General features: G+C 53.3%; 1 protein-coding gene across 2 annotated transcripts in view; it reads right to left on the reverse strand.

Moving 5' to 3' along the window:
- Positions 213-21,944, reverse strand: part of LASP1 (LIM and SH3 protein 1) — a 44,504-nt gene continuing 22,772 nt past the window's right edge. For both annotated transcript variants that reach the window (XM_021067060.1, XM_021067061.1), the window contains 4 exons: positions 18,470-18,577; positions 6,548-6,695; positions 6,036-6,139; positions 213-3,184 (listed from right to left, as the gene is read on the reverse strand). In XM_021067060.1, coding sequence (XP_020922719.1) covers positions 3,011-3,184; positions 6,036-6,139; positions 6,548-6,695; positions 18,470-18,577 — 534 coding nt within the window. In that variant the 3' untranslated portion in view covers positions 213-3,010. The remainder of the gene's footprint in view (positions 3,185-6,035; positions 6,140-6,547; positions 6,696-18,469; positions 18,578-21,944) is intronic.

Here is a 21,944-nt window from a genome sequence, read left to right on the forward strand (position 1 = left end):
CACGGCTCCTGTCGGTGAGCAGGCACACAGCCGCCCCCTGCCTCCCTCCCAGGATGCTGGCTTCCAGACAGGTCCCTCTCCCCCTGAAGGCTGGCAGGGCTCCCACGAGGGTGATGGGCCAAATGCCCCCAAGCAGGCGGGAAGGACACACACACACATACACACACACACACACACACAGAGCACCTCAGAGCCAGGGACATAACCAAGTCCGCAGGTAAAAATTACACTTTTATTGGAGTCACCAGGAGAAAGATTCACTTGTGGTCCAAGTCAAATGTTCAAAATCATTAAAGATTTGATCCCAAGCACAAGCCCACGAGGGAGGGGACCAAAACAGACCAAGAAGAGACAACCACCCCATAGAAAAAGATGAACAGACGGCTTCACACACACACACATACGGATGAAATGTTTGGACAGAAGCAAATTTCACATGGTCATTTCTGTTTGTTTTTAAATACAGGTTTCTGGGGTGGTATTTTTTTTTCCAGCTATTAAAAGAAAAAAGGGAGGGGGGAGCCCAAAAGTGCATACGTGAGGGAGAAAAAGGCAGAAATGAAGCAACAGTTTTCCCTGGAGGGCCACGAGGAAGAAAACAGGAAGCAATATTGAGAATTCAGTTTTCTCACCATTGGGCTGGCACTTTTATTATTGGTCCACTAGGTTATACTCACATTCTAGCTTTGCTGTATCTCCTTTCCTGGGATTAGATGGGCTAAAAAAAAACCTCTGTGAACTGCTAAAAAAAAAAAAAAAAAGACCAGGGACTCAGCCCAGCCCTCAGGTTCTATGCTCTCCTAGGGATGGATGGTTCTGGAAAGGAGAAAGGACTCCCGGCAGCCCCTGGGTCCCTCAGCACCAGTGTAACAGTCCCTCCTCTGTCTGGGAGTGTGTGAGAAACGGTCCCCTATTTTTAGGATGGGAGGAGCACAGGGCTGGCAGCAAGAGTCCAGTGGCCGGCTTGCCTTGTTTTGGAAGGAAAACGAAGCCGAGTGAAAACAGGCTGCTTCATGCTCCCCCAGGTCCTCCTCCCGCCCCCTCCCAACCGCAGGTTCTCCCACAGGATGTGTCTCTGACCTTTGGTCCCAGAATCCACATTGTGCTTCGAGATCAAGAGGAGACAGAATGGAGCAGAAGCTGCCCCAAGGCTCTTACAATTATTCCCTTTCTGCCTCCCTCAACCCCCGGCGATGTGTAAGACATTCCACCTGCTCTCACCTTGGCCGTGGCAAGGAGGGAAAGAAAGGGACGGGTCAGGCAGGGGCTCAACCCTCTGATCCGGGGTAAATATTCCCAAGTCAACTCACCAACAGTGACGGCTTGGGGGCTACAAATATGCCTGCGGGCCCCTCCCTCTCCTGCAAGGGCCCAAGGGTGCCTAGATGTCAGCCGTGGGGCCAGAGTGGACGCGGGGTGAAGACGGGAGGGGAGACCCAGAAGGGTAACAAGAGAGCCCAGAGATGAATAAAGCCGACAAGGGTCGCCACGGCCACCAATGAGCAAGAAAAGGGACTTGGAGGTAATAGCACCGTCTTCCCTTTCTCGCCCCGGGCCTGTGCTTCCAGTTTTACAGCCCTGGGATCCCCTCCCTCTGCTTCACGGAGGCTGTAGGTAAACAAGGGGGGAGGCCTGTGGGTGACACGGGGTCCCCCTGGCACCCGACGCTGCAGGCCTGGGACACAGGGATGGGGGAAGAGAATACGAGACACGAAGCCTTCCCCCCACCGCCTCCCCCAGCAAAGCAGGTGCACAATCCCACCCCTTACTTCTGCCCAGTGCGTTGGGGCGGGGGGATGCGGGCTTCCTCCATTGGGGTTAGAGGGGAAAGCAGGATTTTCACCCCAAAGAAAACCTAAGGAACTGCTCCCCCTCGGAAGCCTCCCCTCTTTCCGTGAGTTTTAAGGAGAATCAGGGAGGGCAGCTCTGTGTAGCCTCACCAAAGCCCGCTTCTCACGCTCACACGTCACAGACACCTGCAGACCCACGTTCCTACACCCCTGCCCACCCCCCACAAAGACCTGGGGATACTGAGGGGCCTGTGGCTTCTGGCCGTCCAGTCCACTTGGTGTCGGGCGGCAGGGAGGCCAGGGAAGGCCCAGAGACACCTTCCCAGGAGCGGCGGTGTGACCAGATCTCAGGGGCTGGGCCATGCAGGACAAGAGGCCTGGGGCATCCGGCCCAGGAGGCAAGCCAGGGACCCTGGAGACCGGGGTGGGAGCGAGAGAAAGGGCTGCGGAGAGAACGCCCCGTCCACTCTCTCCTGCAGCTGCCCCTCGAGTAAAAGCGGAGAGAAGCGGACCCAAGCCACGCTTCCCGGGGAACCTGCCACCCATGCCCGGGCCATGGGGGCAGGAGAGCAAAATCACAGTGTGAGAAGGAACCGTGTGGGGGGAGCGGGAGGGAAGGAGGAGCTTCACCCTGCTCTGGCTCCCTTGAGATGGGGAGAAGGTAGGGAGGGGCCCCCTTGTATGGACTGCAGCCCCATCGTTGAGAAGCAGAGGCAACGCCCGTGTCATTGGTCCCTGCACAATGGCAGCACCCTCTCCACTCGGGCCCCATCTCAGGGCAAGGGTGGTGGGGTCCCACCCCAGGCATATGGGGCGCCCCTCCCCTGGGAGTCAGGGCCTGGAATGCGTGGGTGTGTGTCGAGAGGGGCAGGAGCGGCTGAGTGGGCAGGAACAGGAGAAGGCAGAGGCCTGGGAGTCGCCAGGTCTCCCACCCAGACCAGCCCCACGGGCCCCCGCCTCCCCTAGGGTGGTGACACCTGTTCCATCCAGAGAAAAAAATCGAGAAGTTGGTCAAGGGGAAACCCTGCCAGAGGAAGGAGCCGCGAGAGTGGCAGTACAAGGCTTCGGTTGGCGAAAGAAGCTGGAAGGGGGAGAAATAAACAAGCTGTCGCGGATTTTTAAAAAACAGAGACACCGAAGGGCGGACAGGTCCCGCCCAGGACGGAGCGATGCCGTGGAATGCACTGAAGACGGACGGGGCGGGGCGGCGCCCAGCGGGCTCAGATGGCCTCTACGTAGTTGGCCGGCAGCATCCCCGTGTCGCCGGTGCGCTCCACGGTCCCGTACATCCAGCCGTCGTCGATCTGCTGCACGTTGACAATGGTGTCCCCGTCCTGGAAGGAGACCTCGTCCTCGTCGGCGGCACTGTAGTCATACACGGCGCGGTACCGCTTCTGCAGGGGTGGAGGCACAGTCAGTCCCAGGGGCCTAAGTCTCTGGGACCCCAGAGCAGAGGCCGGAGGAGCAGGGGAACGGGAGCTGGGAGCTTTGCCAAGAATTTTCCCACCTGGGTATCTCACTGTCTGAGAGCAGCCACCTTTCAAACAATGCATTTGGCATCTGCTAAGGGCCAGGCCACCAACAGGGCTCTGCCCCACCTCTGGGAACAGGAGTGCAGGTGAGGTCCCATGCACACTGCCCCAGGTAGTTTAAAAACATACCCAGGGAGTTCCCTGGTGGCTCGGTGGGTTAAGGACCTGGCATTGACACTGTGGCAGTCAGGTCGCTGCTGTGGCGTGGATTCGACCCCTGGCCCGGGAATTTCCACATGCCTGCGGGTACAGATAAAAAAAGCAAAAACCAAAAAAAGAAAAAAATGATATTCCTGGTCTGCAATGATCTGTATTACTATAAACACTAGACTTTCTTTTTTTAAAGCTGTTGATGAATCTGCTTCCCAAGTTCAAGACAAAGAACAACTCCTGAGAGAAAAACCATCAGGTCCCACCTTCCAACTTCAGCAAAAATCTTGTGTTTAAGCCCCAGCTCTAGGAAATGTCCAAGAAAAACACATGAAACCCATCTGTGATCTTGGAGGCAGGCAAGATTCGAACGCCCTCTGACCCTCGCTGCCCTTGACATGGACTTGTCTCTGGGGGTCAGCTCAGCCTGTACCGTCCAGCCTCTGGTTTGCCTCTTCCAACTGTCCATCCATATTTTATTTTATTTTACTTTTTTGTCTTTTTAGGGCTGCACCTGCGGCACATGGAGGTTCCCAGGCGAGGGGTCTAATCGGAGCTGTTGCTGCCGGCCTACACCACAGCCATAGCAACACCAGATCCGAGCCGTGTCTACAGCTCATGGCAACGCCAGATCCTTAACCCACTGAGTAAGGCCAGAGATCGAACCCGCAACCTCACGGTTCCTAGTCGGATTCGTTTCTGCTGCTCCGCAACGGGAGCTCCCTGTCCATCCATTTTTGATCTCAGGGGGAACTTTCCAAAATGCAAACCTGATAATGCCACTCCCAGCTTTAAATCCTTCAGAGGCCCCTTATCTTCTTTAGCATGAAAATTCAGACTTTTGATCAAGCAGCAGAAACCAGCTCCATCAGCCCCGAAGGCTATGGGCTAAGAGGTCACAACCCTCAGGAAATGACTGCAGTGACCGCAGCCATTTCCCTTATCACCAGCTCTGCCTCTAATCTCTCGGGCCAACTGGCCACCACCTAGAGCTGCATCAGCCGAGTTTATCTCCCTGTTTCTGCCCTCGTCTTCTACTGCTGCTTCTCAACACGGCTGCTAGAGCCATCTTTTAAAAACACAAGTCAAACCCCTCGCCCTGCACAGCTCCCCAGTTCACAAAAGCCTTCCTGTGGCCTCCAAGTCCCTGTAGGATGGGACCTCACCTCCCCACCGGCTTCCCCTCCCTAGTCACCCTGGCCCTCCTGCTGATCCTGGAACTTTCCTAGAACACTGCTGCCTCAGGGCCTTTGCACTTGCTGGCCTTCTCCACCACTCAATCCTTTCCTGAGAACTGTCATTCTCTCCCCTCACCCGGCTGTCTTTTTCTTCACGGCTTATCTCTGACCTTTCGTTACTTCTGCTTATCTATTGCTTTCATGTTTGTCTCCCAGACTGGATGTAAGCTCCAAGAGGCCGAGAAGGAGGACTTTCTTCAGAGCCAAATCCCTCATGTTCAGGGTGGACTTAGTGAGTATCTGAAGGACTGGCTGGTCCATCCGGAACCTCATCCTTCAGATGCTCCCTTGGGCCCGCCTGACACCCCAGATACTGATAAGGGCTGGAGTAGGATCATTACACAGGTAGTTGTAGGAGTCCCAATAAGGGACCGAACATAGATAGAGAAACCTAAGGAACGTTGGGAGATCACTGTAAGTTAATAATTGCTCAAAAAAGCCATGAGAACAAGGCAGGATTGCCTGACTAGTGGCGGGGAGGGATAGGCCTGAGGTCACTGGGTGGAGGATGGAGCGAGACCTGCATTCAGGCTCAGACTAAGGGCAGGAATTTAAAGACAATCCTTGTGCAAATGTGAATAAGCGCCAAGACTGTTCTAGTTTAAGCTTATAGGGTCAAACACTCGCTTACCAGATACCAAGGAGGAGCTACTACTTGAAAGATGAAGAGGCAGTCTTTTCCCACCCCAGTCCCTTGGATTGTAAAACTGCAGCGCACCTAATCCTCGGGGCAGAGCCTCGTTGCCTGCCCACTGGCATCTCTCACAGGGTCCTACCTTAACAAATCTATTTCTTGCCTGTCACTTTGCCTCTCGCTGAATTCCTTCTGCGCTGAGGCACAAAGAACCTGACCCTCAGTGAGGCCAAACGCCAGGTGAGTGATTCTAATTTAAAAACTGTTGGCTGGAGTTCCCATCGTGGCTCAGCTGAAACGAATCTGACCAGTATCCATGAGGAAGCAGGTTCGATCCCTGGCCTTGCTCAGTGGGTTAAGGATCTGCCATGGCCGGGAGCTGTGGTGTAGGTCAGACACAGCTCGGACCCAGCATTGCTGTGGCTGTGGCGTAGCCTGGGACCCCTAGCCTGGGAGCTGCCATACGATGTGAGTGTGGCCCGGCCCAGGCCAGGGCTCTGCCCACTACTCCGCGCTTCCTCTCTGCTCAAGAGGCTGAGACCCTTATCACCTGCAGATGTCAGAGGAGCTGGGGTCAAAGGTCAGGGGAAGCTGGCTGGGCCTCTGGGTTTTCCAAGTCTAGGAAGCCTTTCCCTAAACCTAGCCACCTCCCCCAGCTCCCCTCCCCCTGACCTCGACCAGGGCTACTCACCCCGCCCCCTCCTGGGGCGCTGCGCTGTATGGAAACTGGGGCTGCAGGCTCCTTGTAGCCACCATAGGACTGGGCCGCCTGCTGCTGCTGGGGCTGCTGGTAAACTGGAAGACAGCAGGAGACAGGCGCAGACACTAAGACAGTGTCCAAACCCAGCCCCTCCCAGAGCCCCCTCCCTTCCTGCATGAAGCCTATGACCGCCCCCCAACCCTGCCCAACCCCCACTTCTCAAGGCTTCTGCCTCTGAGCACATTTGCTGGTGTCCCTACCCTGCAGCAGTGGCTGTGTCGCCCCCCCATTGCACTGGGGTCCAGCACAGGCCCTGACCCTCAGCCCTCAGTAGGGATGGGACCTGGGTGTGTGTGTGTGTGTGTGTCTCACCTCCTGCCCACCCTGTGGCCAGCCTGGGTGTGTGTGTGTGTGTGTGTGTGTGTGTGTGTGTGTCTCACCTCCTGCCCACCCTGTGGCCAGCCTGGCCTCAGGTCCTCAGACCCCGCAGGCCTTGCGCTCACCTGGGGTGCTGGTCGGGATGTGATGAGGCTGCTGCTGCTCCTGGGGCCGCCGGTAGCTGGTGTCCTGGGCATCTCGGCGCTCGGGCTCCAGGCCCTCACCCCCGCTGGGGCCCATGCGGCTCTTCTCAAACTCCTCGTGGTATTTTATCTGCAGGGGCAGAAAGTGCTGCTGAAGGACCCACAGCAAACCCACCAAAGCTCCCTTCCGACACCACTTGGGATGGGAGAGACTCCTGGAGGTCTCCAGGCAGAGAGAGCCGGGTCCTCGACCGCCGTGTCCCAGCTGGGTGCCCTTGGCCGAGCACTTAACCTTGCGGAGCCTCCACGTCCACTTCTGTAAAGTGAGACATCAGTGTCTCCCTCAGGGGTTGCTGGAGGAGGCAGCGAGGTGAAGGGCAGGAAAGGCCATGTACACTGAAGCCCCAGAAAATGCAAGCGGTCACTTTGATCTGCCCGAGGCGGGGGCCGGGGCTGCCCTGCTTCCACCCTGGGTCCCCAGCAGCAGTAGCAGCCACTCCTGTTTATCGAGCACCTACGAGGTGCCAGGCACTGTGCTAGGCATTCAGCATCACGGGGTCAATTTACCTAGTCGGCACTTACAATGGGTTACAGTACTGAACTTCAAGAAGGAAAAAATAAAATAAAATAAAATAAAAATTTATAAAAATAAAATTTAAATAAAATAAAATTAAATTACAATAAAATAAATAAAATGAAATAGAAGGAAACTAAGGCATGACAAGCAGAGTGAGTTACCCACACCCACGCTATTCTAGGGCCCGTGCTCTTAACTAGCAGGTGATTCTGCCTCCTATGGGCAGGACCTTGCAGAGCTGCGCTGAGGACCCCAGCCTACGGGGACAAGAAGTGCCAGGCCCTCCCTGAGACTGGGTCATTACCTGGAAGATGGGTTGTTTCTTCTCTCCCCGGGTTCCAAAAATAGGCAAAAAGAGGCCTGGAGAAGCCACATGCCTCAGGGATTTGGCAACGGCTGGTGGAACTGAACACACCATCCAGGGCTGCGTTCAAGTCTTATCTTTAGACTATCTGCTTCCCACCCATGTGAGCTGCTTGTCAGAATGCAGGTTCCAGGGCCTTCCATAGAATCTACAAAATTGGGGCTGGGGTTTTGGAATACGCACTCTAAAAGCTCCCCCAAGGAGTCCTGTTGTGGCTATGAACTCAACTAGTACCCACGAGGATGCGGGTTAGACAGATCCCTGGCCTGCTCAGTGGGTTAAGGATCCCACGTTGCCGAGAGCTGTGGTGTGGGCTGGCAGCTGCAGCTCCGATTTGCCCCCTAGCCTGGGAACTTCTATATGCCGCAGGTACGGCCCTTTAAAAAAACCTCCCCCAGGCCCAGGTTTGAGAACCAGTGGTCTAGACTAGAGGTTGGCAAACTCTGGCCCCTGGGCTTGCAGCCTGTTTGCTCATGAGTTTGAGATTGATTTCCACATTTCTACACTGTCTGGAGGTGGAGGGGAGGGTTAAAATGGATGAGATTGGTAACACATGAAAGTTCTATGAAATCCAAATTTCAGTGTCCAGAAATAAAGTTTTATCGGAACACACTCGCATCCATTTGTTTACCTGTTACCTATGGCTGTTCTTGCGCCATCACTGCAGAGCTGAGAAGCTGTGACACAGAGCCTAAAATATTTACTCTCTGGCACTTTTTACGGAAAGTTTGCTGACCTTTGCTTGCATGAATACTTTGACTGACTCTTCCAAACTTTCCCCCCAAATATGACTAAAACAAAGGATGAGATGAAAAAGAACCAGAGCCGGGAGTTCTAGGGTTCCGTCTCTGCACTCCTGGCATCACTTTGAGGAACCCTCGAAGGGTCTAGTCACTTTTTTTTTTTTTTTTTGTCTTTCCTAGGGCCACACCCGCGGCATATGGAGGTTCCCAGGATAGGGGTCTAATTGGAGCTGGAGCCACGGCCTACGCCACAGCCACAGCCACATGGGATCTGAGCCTCGGCTTCGACCTACACCACAGCTCATGGCAATGCTGGAGCCTTAACCCACTGATCGAGGCCAGGGATCGAACCTGCAACCCCATGGTTCCTAGTCAGATTCATTAACCACTGAGCCATGATGGGAACTCCAGATCTAGTCTCTTTTAAGAGAGGAAACTGGTAGGGAGGAGGTGACCAGGGAGAGACATAAGGTCCTGGGAGCACTGGGCTGGGCTGGGGCCAGGGGAGGAAGCGGGACGGACAGCAATAGAGCAGCTCCTCCATATCCTCCAGAGGAAACCCAGAAAGCAGGACTCAGAAAATCAGTCCCATCCTCAGCAGACCTGGGCCTGAACACTCCGCCTGCCTTGGACCACCCAACTGGAAGCTGGTTCTCACTTCCTGTTCACCAGGATCCTGGCCTGGGCTTCTCCCAGTGAAAAATGGGGGGGGGGGGGCAGGATGAGGGGACAGGGAAAGGAAGGGGGCGAAGCCTGTGCGTCTCCAGGGGCAGAAGGATTAGGTAATTCCTGTGCCCAGGAAGCCCCTGCAGAGGCAGATCCAGCTGTCCCAGCCCAGGCAGCTCCCATGCGTCATCCCCTCCCCCTTTAAGGCCACACCCGCGGCACATGGAAGTTCCCGGGCCAGGGACTGAATCAGCCACAGCTACAGCAACGCCAGATCCTTTAACCCACTGCGCCGAGCTGGAGATCAAACCTATACCTCGCCGTGAGCTGAGCAGTAGGATTCTTAACACCCTGCACCAAGGCAGGAACTCCCCCAGTTTATATGCTACCTTCTCGCATCGGCTTTGCAAGAAGAGCAAGGGTTAACCTGTCCAGGCAGGGCTCACCCAGGAATGCCTGGGCTAAAGGTCTGCAGGTGCGGTCACCTGGGAACACCTGCATCGCTGAATGACAGTTACCCACTGCAGCCTGGGTGGCAGCAAAGCCCAGGAAGGGCCCCATCTGGAGGCGGGGAGTGCCTCACCTAGGGTTTGGGTCAGGACCAGGACTAGCCCCTTCCTCCCCTTCCCTCGATGCCCAAGCAGGGACCCAGGCCCAAATGGTGAAATAAACTGAGCCCATTCCTGAAGGGAGGCAGCCAGCCCCAGCCAGAGGGAAAACCCTTTGCACCCCAGAACACCCACGTGGAAGAGCACCGGGGGTGAAGTTCAAAGACACAGGGCCAGTCCCTGCTCCCAGATTCCTAAGACAAGGGCGAAAGGTGAGTCCGGGACCCCATCCTCTGGCGAGGGGTGGGGGTGAGGATGAGAGGCCTCTAGGCTCCCAAGGCAACTGCCCTTCCGACTTTTGTCCTGGGGTGGGAAAGGTCAGCTTCCCGTGTTTACTTTCTGTTCACGATGAGGCCTGACCCTGGGGAGCGGGAAAGTGCACATGCAGAGGCGGACAGAGCCTGCCCTGGGCCCTGAGGGAGCCAGGATGTGGGCTGAGGGGCAGGTGGCCCTGAGGCCGGGGGTCCAGCTACCCTGGCTGACTGCCCGCTTCTCTGGGTTCGGCTCTGTCCGCACTAGCGAAGGCCTGTGTGGGTCCCAGCTCCTTTCTGTGCCAAGGAGCCAGGGCCTGGTGCCATCCCCTGTGGTGTCCTACAGACTCAGTCCTTCAGTGTGGGCTGCAGCATCCCTCCCACACCTCGTCCCTGGAATCAGGAAGCCTTTCACTTGCTCATATGAACTTGGAAGAGTCCCTTTTTCCCTGTGGGCCTCAGTTTCCTATCTTTTTTTTTTTTTTTGGCTTTTTAGGGCTACATCTGCGGCTTACAGATGTTCCCAGGCTAGGGGTCAAATCAGAGCTGGAGTGCCAACCTACACCACAGCCACAGCCACACCAGATCTGAGCTGCAACTGCGACCTACATGGCAGCTCACGGCAACGCTAGATCCTTAACCCACTGAGCGAGGCCAGGGATCGAACTTGTGTCCTCATGGATCCTAGTCGGATTCATTACCACTGAGCCACAGCAGGCACTCCAGTTTGTATCTTAAAAAGAGGCTATGGCACCATCTGCTCCCAGGTGGTCCTGAGGCTCCCTCTACCCCTAGGAAGCTAGTCGACCCCAGAGCTGAAAGCCATGTGTGCGCATGAGTGCGTTTCCACAAGTGGCTGATGGACTCGTCTTGCGCCTTTAAAAGCCACTATGCTCGGGTAACTATTTACAAAACTAGGGCCAGCTGATCCAGGTGGACAGAGGGGTGGCAGCCTGAACACAAAAGAGCCCTCTCCATCACTGACGCCAGGGCCACCTGTTAATCGCAGCAGTAGTAATACCCTTGACCTTTGCTCGGCGCTACACACTGAGTTCGTAAAGGCTCTTGGCACCCTTGGCCCCGACAGGAATTCACCCTAAAAAGTCCGTCGGAGAGGTACACTTTCATTCCCATTTACAGACGTTAAATGACCTTCATCACTCAGTAGGGGCTGAGGCTGGTGAAACAAGGAAAAAGCCGCCGGTGGACAGGCTGTTTCCTGAGACAGGGTGACCAGACGGCCACAGCTGCCCCTAGTCCCAGTTCATGGCCTCTGGAATCAGTAATGAATAGCACCCCCTTTCACGCTCAAATGATAATCATAAGGTCACCCTAACTTTGCGGGAAGGGGTGCCAGGCATTGGGAGCACAGAGGGGACATGGACAGAGAAAAGTGAGGCTGCATGAGTTCCTGTCGCGGCTCAGTGGTAATGAACACGCCCAGTATCCACGAGGACGCGGGTTGGATCCCTGGCCTCGTTCAGTGGGTTAAGGATCCGGCACTGCCGTGAGCTGCGGTGTAGGTGGCAGACACGGCTCGGATTTGGCGTTGCTAAAGCTGGGAGGTAGGCTGGGTGCTACGGCTCCAGTTCAACTCCTAGCCTGGCAACTTCCATGTGCTATGGGTGTGGCCCTAAAAAGACCAAAAAAAAAAAGAAGGTGAGGCTCCCTTCCGCCTGGCCCCACCTGATAAAATTTCAATCCTCTCAACTTCCTCTCCCTTCCTGCCCAGCAAACGAGGAAACTGATTATTTTGCTGGTCACCTCAATGGTGTGAGAAGCAAAGAGGCACCTTAACGGGTGCTAACACATGCAAATGGGAAATAAGCATTTTCCAGAGGCCAAGGCCCTGGCGGATCCCTGTTCCAAGCTCAGCAAAGTTCTAAGCCTCTGAGTGCCCTGAAAAGAGGTCACCATAAGCCCAGAAACATCAGCAGAGCCCCAGCCAAAAAAATGTCCTGGACCCAGGCCTAGGGACCCTTCCCTCCCCACTCACCCAGGGCCCTGCCAGCCAGGACTCGAGAGTGTCCTTTCCAAAACTAAAGAAAACTCGTTTTCTCTGCTGGCCGATGTTGTTTCTGGAACCCCTGCTCTCCTGGCTGGTGGAAAACAAAGGTCTGACTCCACACTTGCCCACATGATTCCACATCACAGCCAAGAAGGGAACATCAGGCTCTGAATGGAATAATCAACTCATCAGCCAGGGTCTGTTTTTTCTAACACTGTTTCCATTTGTTGTTGTCTCTGTGGTGCCCTTACAGGCATTACTCATATCCTTTTCTCAGCCGGCCCAAGAATAACCACCCCCATTTTACAGATGGGGAAACTAAGGCTTAGGAGGTAGGTAAGGGGTGGGTAAATGAGTCTTCACATCAGATCCTTAGTATCTTCGTACACCAGGTAGTGCCCCGTCCCTATTACAAACTAACACTCTTTTGCTTTTAAAACAAATGCAGGCGTCCCACTGTGGCACATGGGGTTAAGGACCTGGCATGGGGGGGGAGAGAGTTCCCATTGTGGGTCAGTGGGTTAAGAACCTGACACAGTGCCATGAGAATGCGGGTTCAATCCCTGGCCTTGCTTATTAGTGGGTTAAGGATCTGGCATTGCTGCCAGCTGAGGCATAGGTCACAGATGCAACTCGGATCCTGTGTTGCTGTGGCTGTGACTGTGGCTGCTGGTGTAGGCCAGTGGATGTAGCTCTGATTCGACCCCTAGCCTGGGAACTTCCATATGCTGCAGTGTGGCCGTAAAAAAAAAAAAAAAAGGATCCAGCATTGCTGCAGCTGTGGCATAGGTCATAGCTGTGGCTTGGATTCGACCCCTGGCCTGGGAACTTCCATGTGCCGCATGTGCAGCCCTAAAAGCAAAAATAATAATAGTAATAATACATCTAAAGTAAATCTGTGCTCAACCTCATTAGTAATCAGAGAAATTCAAGTTAAAACCACGAGATACCACAATCACAAGGGCTAAAGTCCACAAGTCTAAGGGTGCAGAGCAGCGGAACTCATCACTAATGGCGAGAGGGTCAATCAGCACAGCCGCTGGAAAAGCGGACCGAACCATCCGGTAGGCTGCAGGAACAGACACCCGAAGAGCCAGCCATTAACACTAGTCATAAGCTGTCCACACCCTGGAAGCGATCCAAATGCCCGTCAACACCAGGATCAATAAAATGAGATATAAACATTTAAAAGCGAATGCAGTGAACCAACCACAATGGAAAAAATAAAAATCTTTTTCTTTGCTTTTTTTAGGGCTGCACCCACAGGATATGGAGGTTCCCAGGCTAGGGGTCGAATCGGAGCTGTAGCCACTGGCCTACGCCAGAGCCACAGCAACGCGGGATCCGAGCTGCGTCTGCAATCTATACCACATGTCTTGGCAACGCCAGATCCTTAACCCACTGAGCAAGGGCAGGGACCGAACCCGCAACCTCATGGTTCCTAGTCGGATTCGTTAACCACTGAGCCCCAACGGGAACTCCCCAGATCATCTTCAAAATAATTTAAAAAATTAAAATTAAATAAATAAATAAGAACGCTACACAACAACAAAAAGGAATAAACTACAGCTACATGCAAACATGTAGATGAATCTTTTTTTTGTCTTTTCTTTTTAGGGCTGCACCTATGGGATACGGAGGTTTCCAGGCTAGGGGTTGAATTGAAGCTCTAAGCGCTGGCCTATACCACAGCCACAGATCCGAGCCACGTCTATGACCTACACCACAGCTCACGGCAACACCGGATCCTTAACCCACTGAGCAAGGCCAGGGATCAAACCTCAGTCCTCATGGATACTAGTCAGATTCGTTTTCTGCTTGGCCACACCAGGAACTCTCATAGATGAATCTTGAAACCCAATGTTGCCCAAAGGAGGCCAAGACACAAAAGAATAGATATTCTACATTCAAAACTGGAAAAAGCCTAACTATGGTGTTCAGAAGAGCATCGTTATGGGGGAGGGATAAATTAGGAATTTGGTATTAACACACGCGTGTTACTAAATATAAAACAGATAACCAACAGAGACCTACTGTAGAACACAGGGAAATCTATTTAATATCTTGTGATGAGCTATACTAGTTATTATAATAGACATTTGTAAGTATAACTGAGTCACTCGGCTGTACACCTGAAACTAACACAACATTATAAACCAATGATACTTGGATTTTTAAAAAGGGAAAAAAAAAATACTTTAGAAATGCACAGTTACGGGCTGTCTACCAAGCCTGCCTCCAGGTCATCTGACTCTGGGGCTAGAAGTTTCTTGGATTTTACTATGAGGCAGGCCCAGACTCTAAGGACTGAAGCTAACTTAAGGAATGTGAGGTGCTAATTATTTCTGACTGAAAGAAATGCAAAGGATGTCTGCCTGTAGCCAGGACCTCTCCAAAGCTTATGGTTTTATGGTCCTAAGGACATTAACTAGTTCTGCGGCTAAGCGGACATTAACTAGTTCTGCGGCTAAGCAGAACACTAACCAGCTCTGCATCTAATTATATCCACTTTTTTTTTTATTACTCAATGAATTTATTACATTTGTAGTTGTACAATGATCATCACAATCCAATTTTATTATATCCACTTCTTTATTTCACACACTAGGCATTGCCTCTGCGTGTCACACTCTCCAGCCGGCTTCTCATAATTAAGTTAATTATGTGATAGGTGCTCCCTACACCATAGTTAGTGGGTTTTTTTAACACTTGGAAAACTATTTTGACAGGGGCGCAGTTATGGTGTTTCTAACTGGCACAGTGAGTGCACACACAGGTGTTAATGCATTGCATTTTACAGAAAAGTTATAAGACCCCAAATGGTACAGAGAAAACCAATATGTAAGTAGATAGGGGAGGGTCTCTTATGGCTCAGGTTGCTGCTGTGGCACAGGTTTGAACCCTGGCCCGGAACGTCCACACGTCAAGGGTGCAGCCAAAAAAAAGTAGGCATGCGGGTAAATGAAAGCGACTCTACTTGAAAACAGTGTTCCCATAAAGGGGCCTCAGCCGTTCAAGACTCGAATCATTGGAGTTCCTGTCATGGCTCAGTGGTTAACGAATCCGACTAGGAACCATGAGGTTTTGGGTTTGATCCCTGGCCTTGTTCAGTGGGTTACGGATCCCATGTTGCTGTGAGCTGTGGTGTAGGTTGCAGACGCAGCTCAGATCCCACGTGGCTGTGGCTGTGGTGTAGGCCGGCAGCTACAGCTCCGATTCGACCCCTAGCCTGGGAACCTCCATTTGCCATGGAAACAGCCCAAGAAATGGCAAAAAGACAAAAAAAAAAAAAAAAAAAAAAAAAGACTCGAATCATTATCACAGCCATCAGAGTCAAGATCAAAGGCAAGGAGTTCTCGTTGTGGCTCAGAGGTAATGAACCCAGTTAGTATCCACGAGGATGTGGGTTCGATCCCTGGCCTTGCTCAGTGGGTTAAGGATGGAAGATGAGGCTCAGATCTGGCATTGCTGTGCCTGTGGTGTAGACCGGCAGGTACAGCTTTGATTCGACCCCTAGCCCGGGAATTTCCATATGCCGCAGATGGGGCCCTAAAAAGACATACATACAGCATGGGGCTCTGGCCTCTCACCCCTTCGGGTGCCTTTCATGAAGATACAATTAACTCATCACAGACATCTACCTTGCCCTCACCCCCAGTTTCCAAATTCTCAGACAGTGGCCCAACTTTTCAGCCAAACTTTATTCCACATCCCCTCTTTCGCTAGTGTGTAGGCAGCAGACAAGTCTGCCTTTAAATTAATAGCATTTGACAATATGTATCACATGCTAAGTGCCTGACATTCTCCTTCCAAGTGAGGAGTCCTTGGTGCTCCCCTGAGAAGTGAGTGACCGGCTTACTCACAGGAACAGTATTTCGGATGCCAAACCAAAGGTGTGGCTTTTACACACCATCCTTCCCAGATGCTTCTGAAGGCAGGACAAGCTAACAAGGGCTCTAAGTGGTTGAAAGTTCCCTAGGGGTTCTGGGTGTGGCCAGGCCTGGTGCCTCTGATGAAGCTTTTTCAGATAATGGTTCTCGAGCTTCAAATAACCCAAAGAATGAATGAAAAAATGTTGGTTCCCGAAAAAGACATTTTTTTTCCTGTTTCTCTTTCGACTGCACTCTCAGCATCTGGACGTTCTGGGCCATGGATGGAATCTGAGCAGCAGCTGCAGCAACGCCGGATCTTTTTTTTTTTTTTTTAATGATTTTGATTCCCTTCTAGCTGGTTTACAGTGTTCTGTCAATTTTCTATTGTACAGCAAGGTGACCCAGTCACACATACATATACACATTCCTTTTCTCACATGGTCCTCCATCCTGCTCCATCCTAAGTGACAAGACATAGTTCCCAGCCAGATCCTTAACCCACTGTACCGGGCCGGGGATGGAACCAATGCTGCCACAGACACAAGCCTGATCATTAACTAACCCACTGCGCCATAGCGGGAACTCCTTTGTTCTATTTCTTCAATTTTTTATCTATGTGAGATGGTGGCTGTGACAATCATTTCATGATGTCATTACACTGTAACCTTAAACGGATACAGGGCAGTACATCAAGAAGAGCTCAGTGACACTGGAGGAAAAAAAAAAAAAAAAAAATACAGCAGCAGCAAGAAGAAGACCAATTTTCAAAATAAAAGGCTGGTTCCTGGGCTCTGCTCCCAGACACACTGATTCGGGTGGCCTGGGGAAGAGGCTCGTGAGCCTGTCTTTCCCATCAGCCTTTTCAAGTGACTCTAGCACAGCTGTCTGGAGCCCACAGTTGACAGCCTACCTGCATTTGCTAAAACCAAGAGCCTTCCAGCTTTGCGGTCACGCCTCACCAGTCCCAGCCGACCCAGCCAACCCAGCTCACGCTGCAAAAGCAGAAGCAGGTCAGGCTTGAGTCACCTCCCCCACCTCAGAGCAGGGGGCCACCAGCGAAGTGCAGCCCTCGGGTCCCTGAGGAGATGGTGATCTCCCCAGGTGTGGATGTCTTGGCCAGAGCGAGTTCTGTTACCAGGGCTCCTCAGACAGTCACACCTCCAAGAACTAGTCGGGGGGCGGCGGGGAGGGGACAATAGGCTGAGAGTGGAGTATTCTGGAAGCCTTCGAGAAAGAGAGGCAAGGATGACGGGGCTTGCTGCCTACCCCCCTTCTAAAAGCCACGGGTCGGAAGCAATGAGTGAATGTGCCGGGGGGGGGGGGGGGGTGTAGGTGGGGAGCAAGTGTCTGAGATAAAAGAACACTCAAGATGCCAGCTTTGTGAGCCGTCGAGGTCGTCCTTCCCCAACCCACACCCCCTTCCTCCCGCTTTACCCTTTGGAGGTCTGGGCAGCAAAGGCGGGAAGCTCTAGAGTGTGAGGCTGAGACAAGCTTTCTGGGGGCAGGGGCGGATGAGGCATCCCAGCCCGAAGGGAAGGCCTCCACTTCCTCAAGCCACGGATTTCATGCTGCAGGTCAACAGCCTAGTTGCAAAAACCGTTTAGGCTGCAACGCGGGCCTTTTAACAAACTCAAACAAAACAGAAAATAGCTGAATACCCGTGAAGTGCTAAGCACGCTTTCCTGGAAGTTTTGATTCTGTTTCTCTAAAGACATCAGCGTGGCCGCTCCGTGGGTCCCAACATGCAATGCAGATACTGTAGATTGAGGTCAATGTGGAAACGCGTGGCTGGTTCTGATGACTTGGAACCCAGCTTCTAGTAGCCACCTAAGCCACTGCTGGAGGCCACCCTATGCATGGCCCAGCCAACCTCTACAGAGAGTGTCCTCCCAAGGACGACTGGTGGAAGGCTAGGCAGGGATGTGCAGCCCAGGGGCTGGATGCTGCATGGATCACCTAAAACCCAGGCCCTCTGCAGCCTCTGTCCCCCAGTCCCTTAGCCCAGAGTGACACTGGGCAACTTGCCAACCCCTTCTTGTTCCAGACATGCTCAGTCCTTAGTAAGACCCTGCGCCACACGGGTCTGAGGCCCACGTTCTGGGCTCCTGGCTCCCAGGGATACCCTGCCCCCACACTGCCCAAAGCTCCCAAGGCAGCCTCCCCCAGGCAGGAAGCGGAGGCTGGTTCCCCGGCCACAGGTGTCATGGGGTGCATGCATGCACTGCCCACTCTCCTCACCCAGCCCTGCCACAGCCACACACTGCCGACTGCCCCGGGCCCAGGAGGGCCAGGCCTGGGGTGGGTGCAGGGCCAGCGGGCTAAACCGGCTGGGGTTTTTACACAGGAAGGAAGAGCAAGCCGAGGTGGGGGAGGAGGACGAGGGAGGGCGGAAATGACTGCAATGTCAGCACCCAGAGGCAGACGAGAGGGAGGCTGGCCGCTCCCCACCCTCTGCCACCCAGTTTTGACCTTTGTGCTCAGACAAACCAGCCTGTCTGGACCCTGACACTCACCATAGCCATGAAGGAAAAAAAAAAAAAAAAAAGAAAACTTCGGCGGGGGGGTTTGCATAAAGGCCCTCACTGTACATTCCCCCAAAAGTACAGTCCTTCCGAGGCGAAAACACTACGTGGGCAGAGGGCATCAAAGAGGGAATCTGGGGGTGCACAAAGGCAACTGGGAACCCCAAACCCTACCATACCCTCTGCTTGAGCACCAGCCAGCAGTGGGTTCGTGCACGTCGCTCAGGCATGCAGGGAGGGGACGAGGGGAGGACAAGGGTCATTGTGGTCCCAAGGGGAGCAGGGGAGCTTACGTTGCTGATCTGATCCTGGGTCTTCTTGATTCTCTGGAGTTCAGGCGTGTCCGCCACCACGCTGAAGCCTTTGCCCTTGTTCTTCTCAAACTCCTCCTTGTAGCGCACCTAGAGGACCAAGGCATGGAGAGGGATCAGAATCGAGGCAGGGGGGACCTTGGGCCCCAGCCTGCAGCCCCCGCTAAGGCAGCAACCAACCAGGAGAGCGACATTGACCAGAAACGCATCTACAGGAGTTCCCGTTGGGGTAAGGAACCCGACTAGTATCCATGAGGATGCAGATTCGATCCCTGACCTCACTCAGTGAGTCGAGGATCCGGCGATGCCATGAGATGCCTCAGCTCAGATCTGGTGGTGTTATGGCTGTAGCAGAGGCTGGCAGCTGCCGCTCTGATTTGACCCCTAGCCTGGGAACCTCCATACGCCGTGGGTGCAGCCCTAAAAAGACAAAAAAAAAAAAAAAGAAAGAAAAAAGAAACCCACCTAGAGTGACATCCACACCCACCCCCAACTCAAAGGAGAGGCCAAAAGTGCGAGACTGATGACAATAACCCGGAAAAGATGCATTCAGTACCAACTGCTTCACGTGAACTACACATTTAAGCCTGGCTATAAATACATACTATCATTCAGCTCCCTTTTCCAGACAAGGAAACTGAGCCACGGAAAGGCAAAGTCCCATGCAGCGCATGTCCAGAGCCACCGGGATAAAGCCCTCATCGGCCTGACCCCTGACCCTTCAGCCCTAGCCCATCCTGCCTGAGAGCTAGAGGGAGAAAGTTCTTCCCAGCGCTCCAAAGATTGCCCCAGCCCTCACCAGAGCCAGGATGTGGCCCTTCGCGCTGAGCACCCGGGGGAGTTTCTAAGGGACCAGCTGAGTGAGGGCTGTGCCAAGGGACAAAGCTGGTGCCCCGAAAGGAGGGCGGTAAGACAGCCTCTCAGAAGACTCCATCAATGAGCTTTTGACAGGCCCCAGAGGCTTTCCGAAGACCGCCAGGCTGGCTTCTGAGGTCAGCGCCACAGGAGGAGATGAAAGTGGCGGGAGACACTTGAGAATGGGTTTCTAAGCTCTGGGCAAGACCCCTACCACCCCTCCAGTGCCCTCTTCTTCTGAGAATTCCATGGAAACCTGAGTAACTAGAGGGACCTCAGTCAGACATCAGGAAGGACTTCCCAAGCACTAAAGGAATTGAAATATGAAAACTGTCCTGTCCTCCCCTGGTGGTTTTGAAGAACAGAATGGAGGCTGGAAAGGCCCCCAGGATAGAGAATTGTTCTTTGGCTTTCGGAGTCTTCACTGCCCACCGCAGCCAGCTGTTCCAAACCCCACCAGCTGCCTGGATTTCCTCCATGGGGGCTCTGTCCTGGAGCCAGGTCATCCCGGGACACAAGGTCCAGGACCTTGGGCCAAGCTGCTCTGTGACCCAAGTGACAGCACGAACATGTCAGTTCCTCTGCACAGGCCCCAGGGCCAGGGGTCCCTGTGTGTCTCCTGGAGTCCCAGCTCACCCATCCATAGGGCCCTTTTTTTTTTCTTTTGTCTTTTCTAGGGCTGCACCTGCGTCACATGGCAGTTCCCAGGCTAGGGGTCCCATCAGAGCTGTAGTCTCCGGTCTATGCCACAGCCACAGCAACTGGAGATCTGATCCACATTTGCAACCTACACCACAGCTCATGGCAACGCCGGATCCCTAACCCACTGAGCAAGGCCAGGGATTGAACCCACAACCTCAAGGGTCCTAGTTGGATTCCTTAACCATTGAGCCACAATGGGAACTCCCGAGGCTTTTTTTTTTTTTTTTTTTTTTTTTGGTTGTGCCTATAACATGCGCAAATTCCCAGGCCAGCGATGAAACCCATGTCACAGCTTTAACCAGAGCCACAGCAGTGACAACATCAGATCCATAACCCACTGAGCCACCAGAGAACTCCAAGGCTCTTACAGTCCAAAAGCAAAACCAAAATGGAGCTCCAGATGCGGAAGCCCCAAATCCAAGGCCTCTGGCCTTGGTTTCCCCATCTATGAGAGGGTTGTTATAAGAATCAGTTAAAATATGGGAAGGGGGAGTTCCCTGGTGGCTCAGTGAGTTGAGGATTCAGAGTTGTCACTACTGTGGCTCAGGTTGCTGCTGTAGCACAGGTTTGAACACAGACCTAGGAATTTTTACATGCCAAAGACACAGCCAAACACACACACACACAGGCACACGCACACACATACACACACATATGGAAGGGGTTTCCTATCACCAAGCATGGGATGGGCAAAGAACCAGAAGGAGCAGGTACGAACACAGGCTCCCACCTGCTAAGTGATCTTGGGCAACTGACTTAACCTCTCAGGCCTCAGTTTCCACATCTGTAAAATGGGGATCATACTATACCCACTCCAATTAACAGTGCAGATTACAGACCGTGGCTTTAAAACCAAAAACACAGCACGGAGCACAGGGCAGGGTTCCATGCGTGCTGATATGGGTAAGTGTGAAAGTGCTCGGTCAGCGTTAAAGTGCCAGCCCCCCACTTCCTGGCCTCTGGAGGGTCCGGCCTCTAATCCAAGGAAATAATTGCCCTGGCGACACTACCATGACAACAGCTGGTTCCCAGGCTCAGAAACTGCCTCTCCGTCCCTGTTAGGGAAGGATAATTCATTTCACTCCTGGCAAAGGTGGCCCAGAGAGGGTGGGGCTGGGAGGAATGGAGGCCAGGAATAGGAGGGAGGCCTGGGCTCAGCACTACATTGCTGTGTGTTCCTGGGTAAGTCAATTCCCCTCTCTGGGTCTCTGGCCAGCTGATCTCTAAGAGCCCTCTGAGCGCTGGAGTTTGTCACCACATTTAAGCACCTGCAGGCCCTGACTATAGAGAATCAAGGTGGCCAAGATTCTCCAAGAGGCTGTTTAGAGCTGGACTGGGTGGCAGAGGTAAAAAGTAGGGAGCCAGGAATTCCCATCGTGGCACGGCAGAAACAAATCCAACTAGGAACCATGAGGTTGCGGGTTCGATCCCTAGCCTTGCTCAGTGGATTAAGGATCTGGTGTTGCCATGCGCTGTGGTGTAGGTTGCAGATGAGGCTCGGATCTGGCGTTGCTGTGGTTGTGGCTGCGACTGTGGCTGTGGCTGGCGGCTACAGCTCTGATTGGACCCCTACCCTGGAACCTCCATATGCCATGGGTTCAACCAAGCAAAAAAAAAAAAGTGGGGAGCCAGAAGTGGGGAGAGGTCCCCTCATCACTCAAGCAGGAGTGTGTGTCCTCACTAAGGACGTGACAGGGGGCTCTGAGGAGGGAAGTTACCTGCTCAAGGTCACTTAACCATTGGTAGGTTAGGATGCAACTCAGCACCATGGCTGAATGACTCCTGCCTGGGTGCTGCCTGGGCCCCCCTCCTGGAAATTCCTAAGGTAGGGCCAGGAATTGCCTGAGGGCCCTGCAGAGCCGAACAAACAGGGCATAAGAAACTCTGCTTTTTCTACGTA

This window comes from Sus scrofa, chromosome 12, assembly GCF_000003025.6.
Source record: "Sus scrofa isolate TJ Tabasco breed Duroc chromosome 12, Sscrofa11.1, whole genome shotgun sequence".
Lineage (NCBI taxonomy): Eukaryota > Metazoa > Chordata > Mammalia > Artiodactyla > Suidae > Sus > Sus scrofa.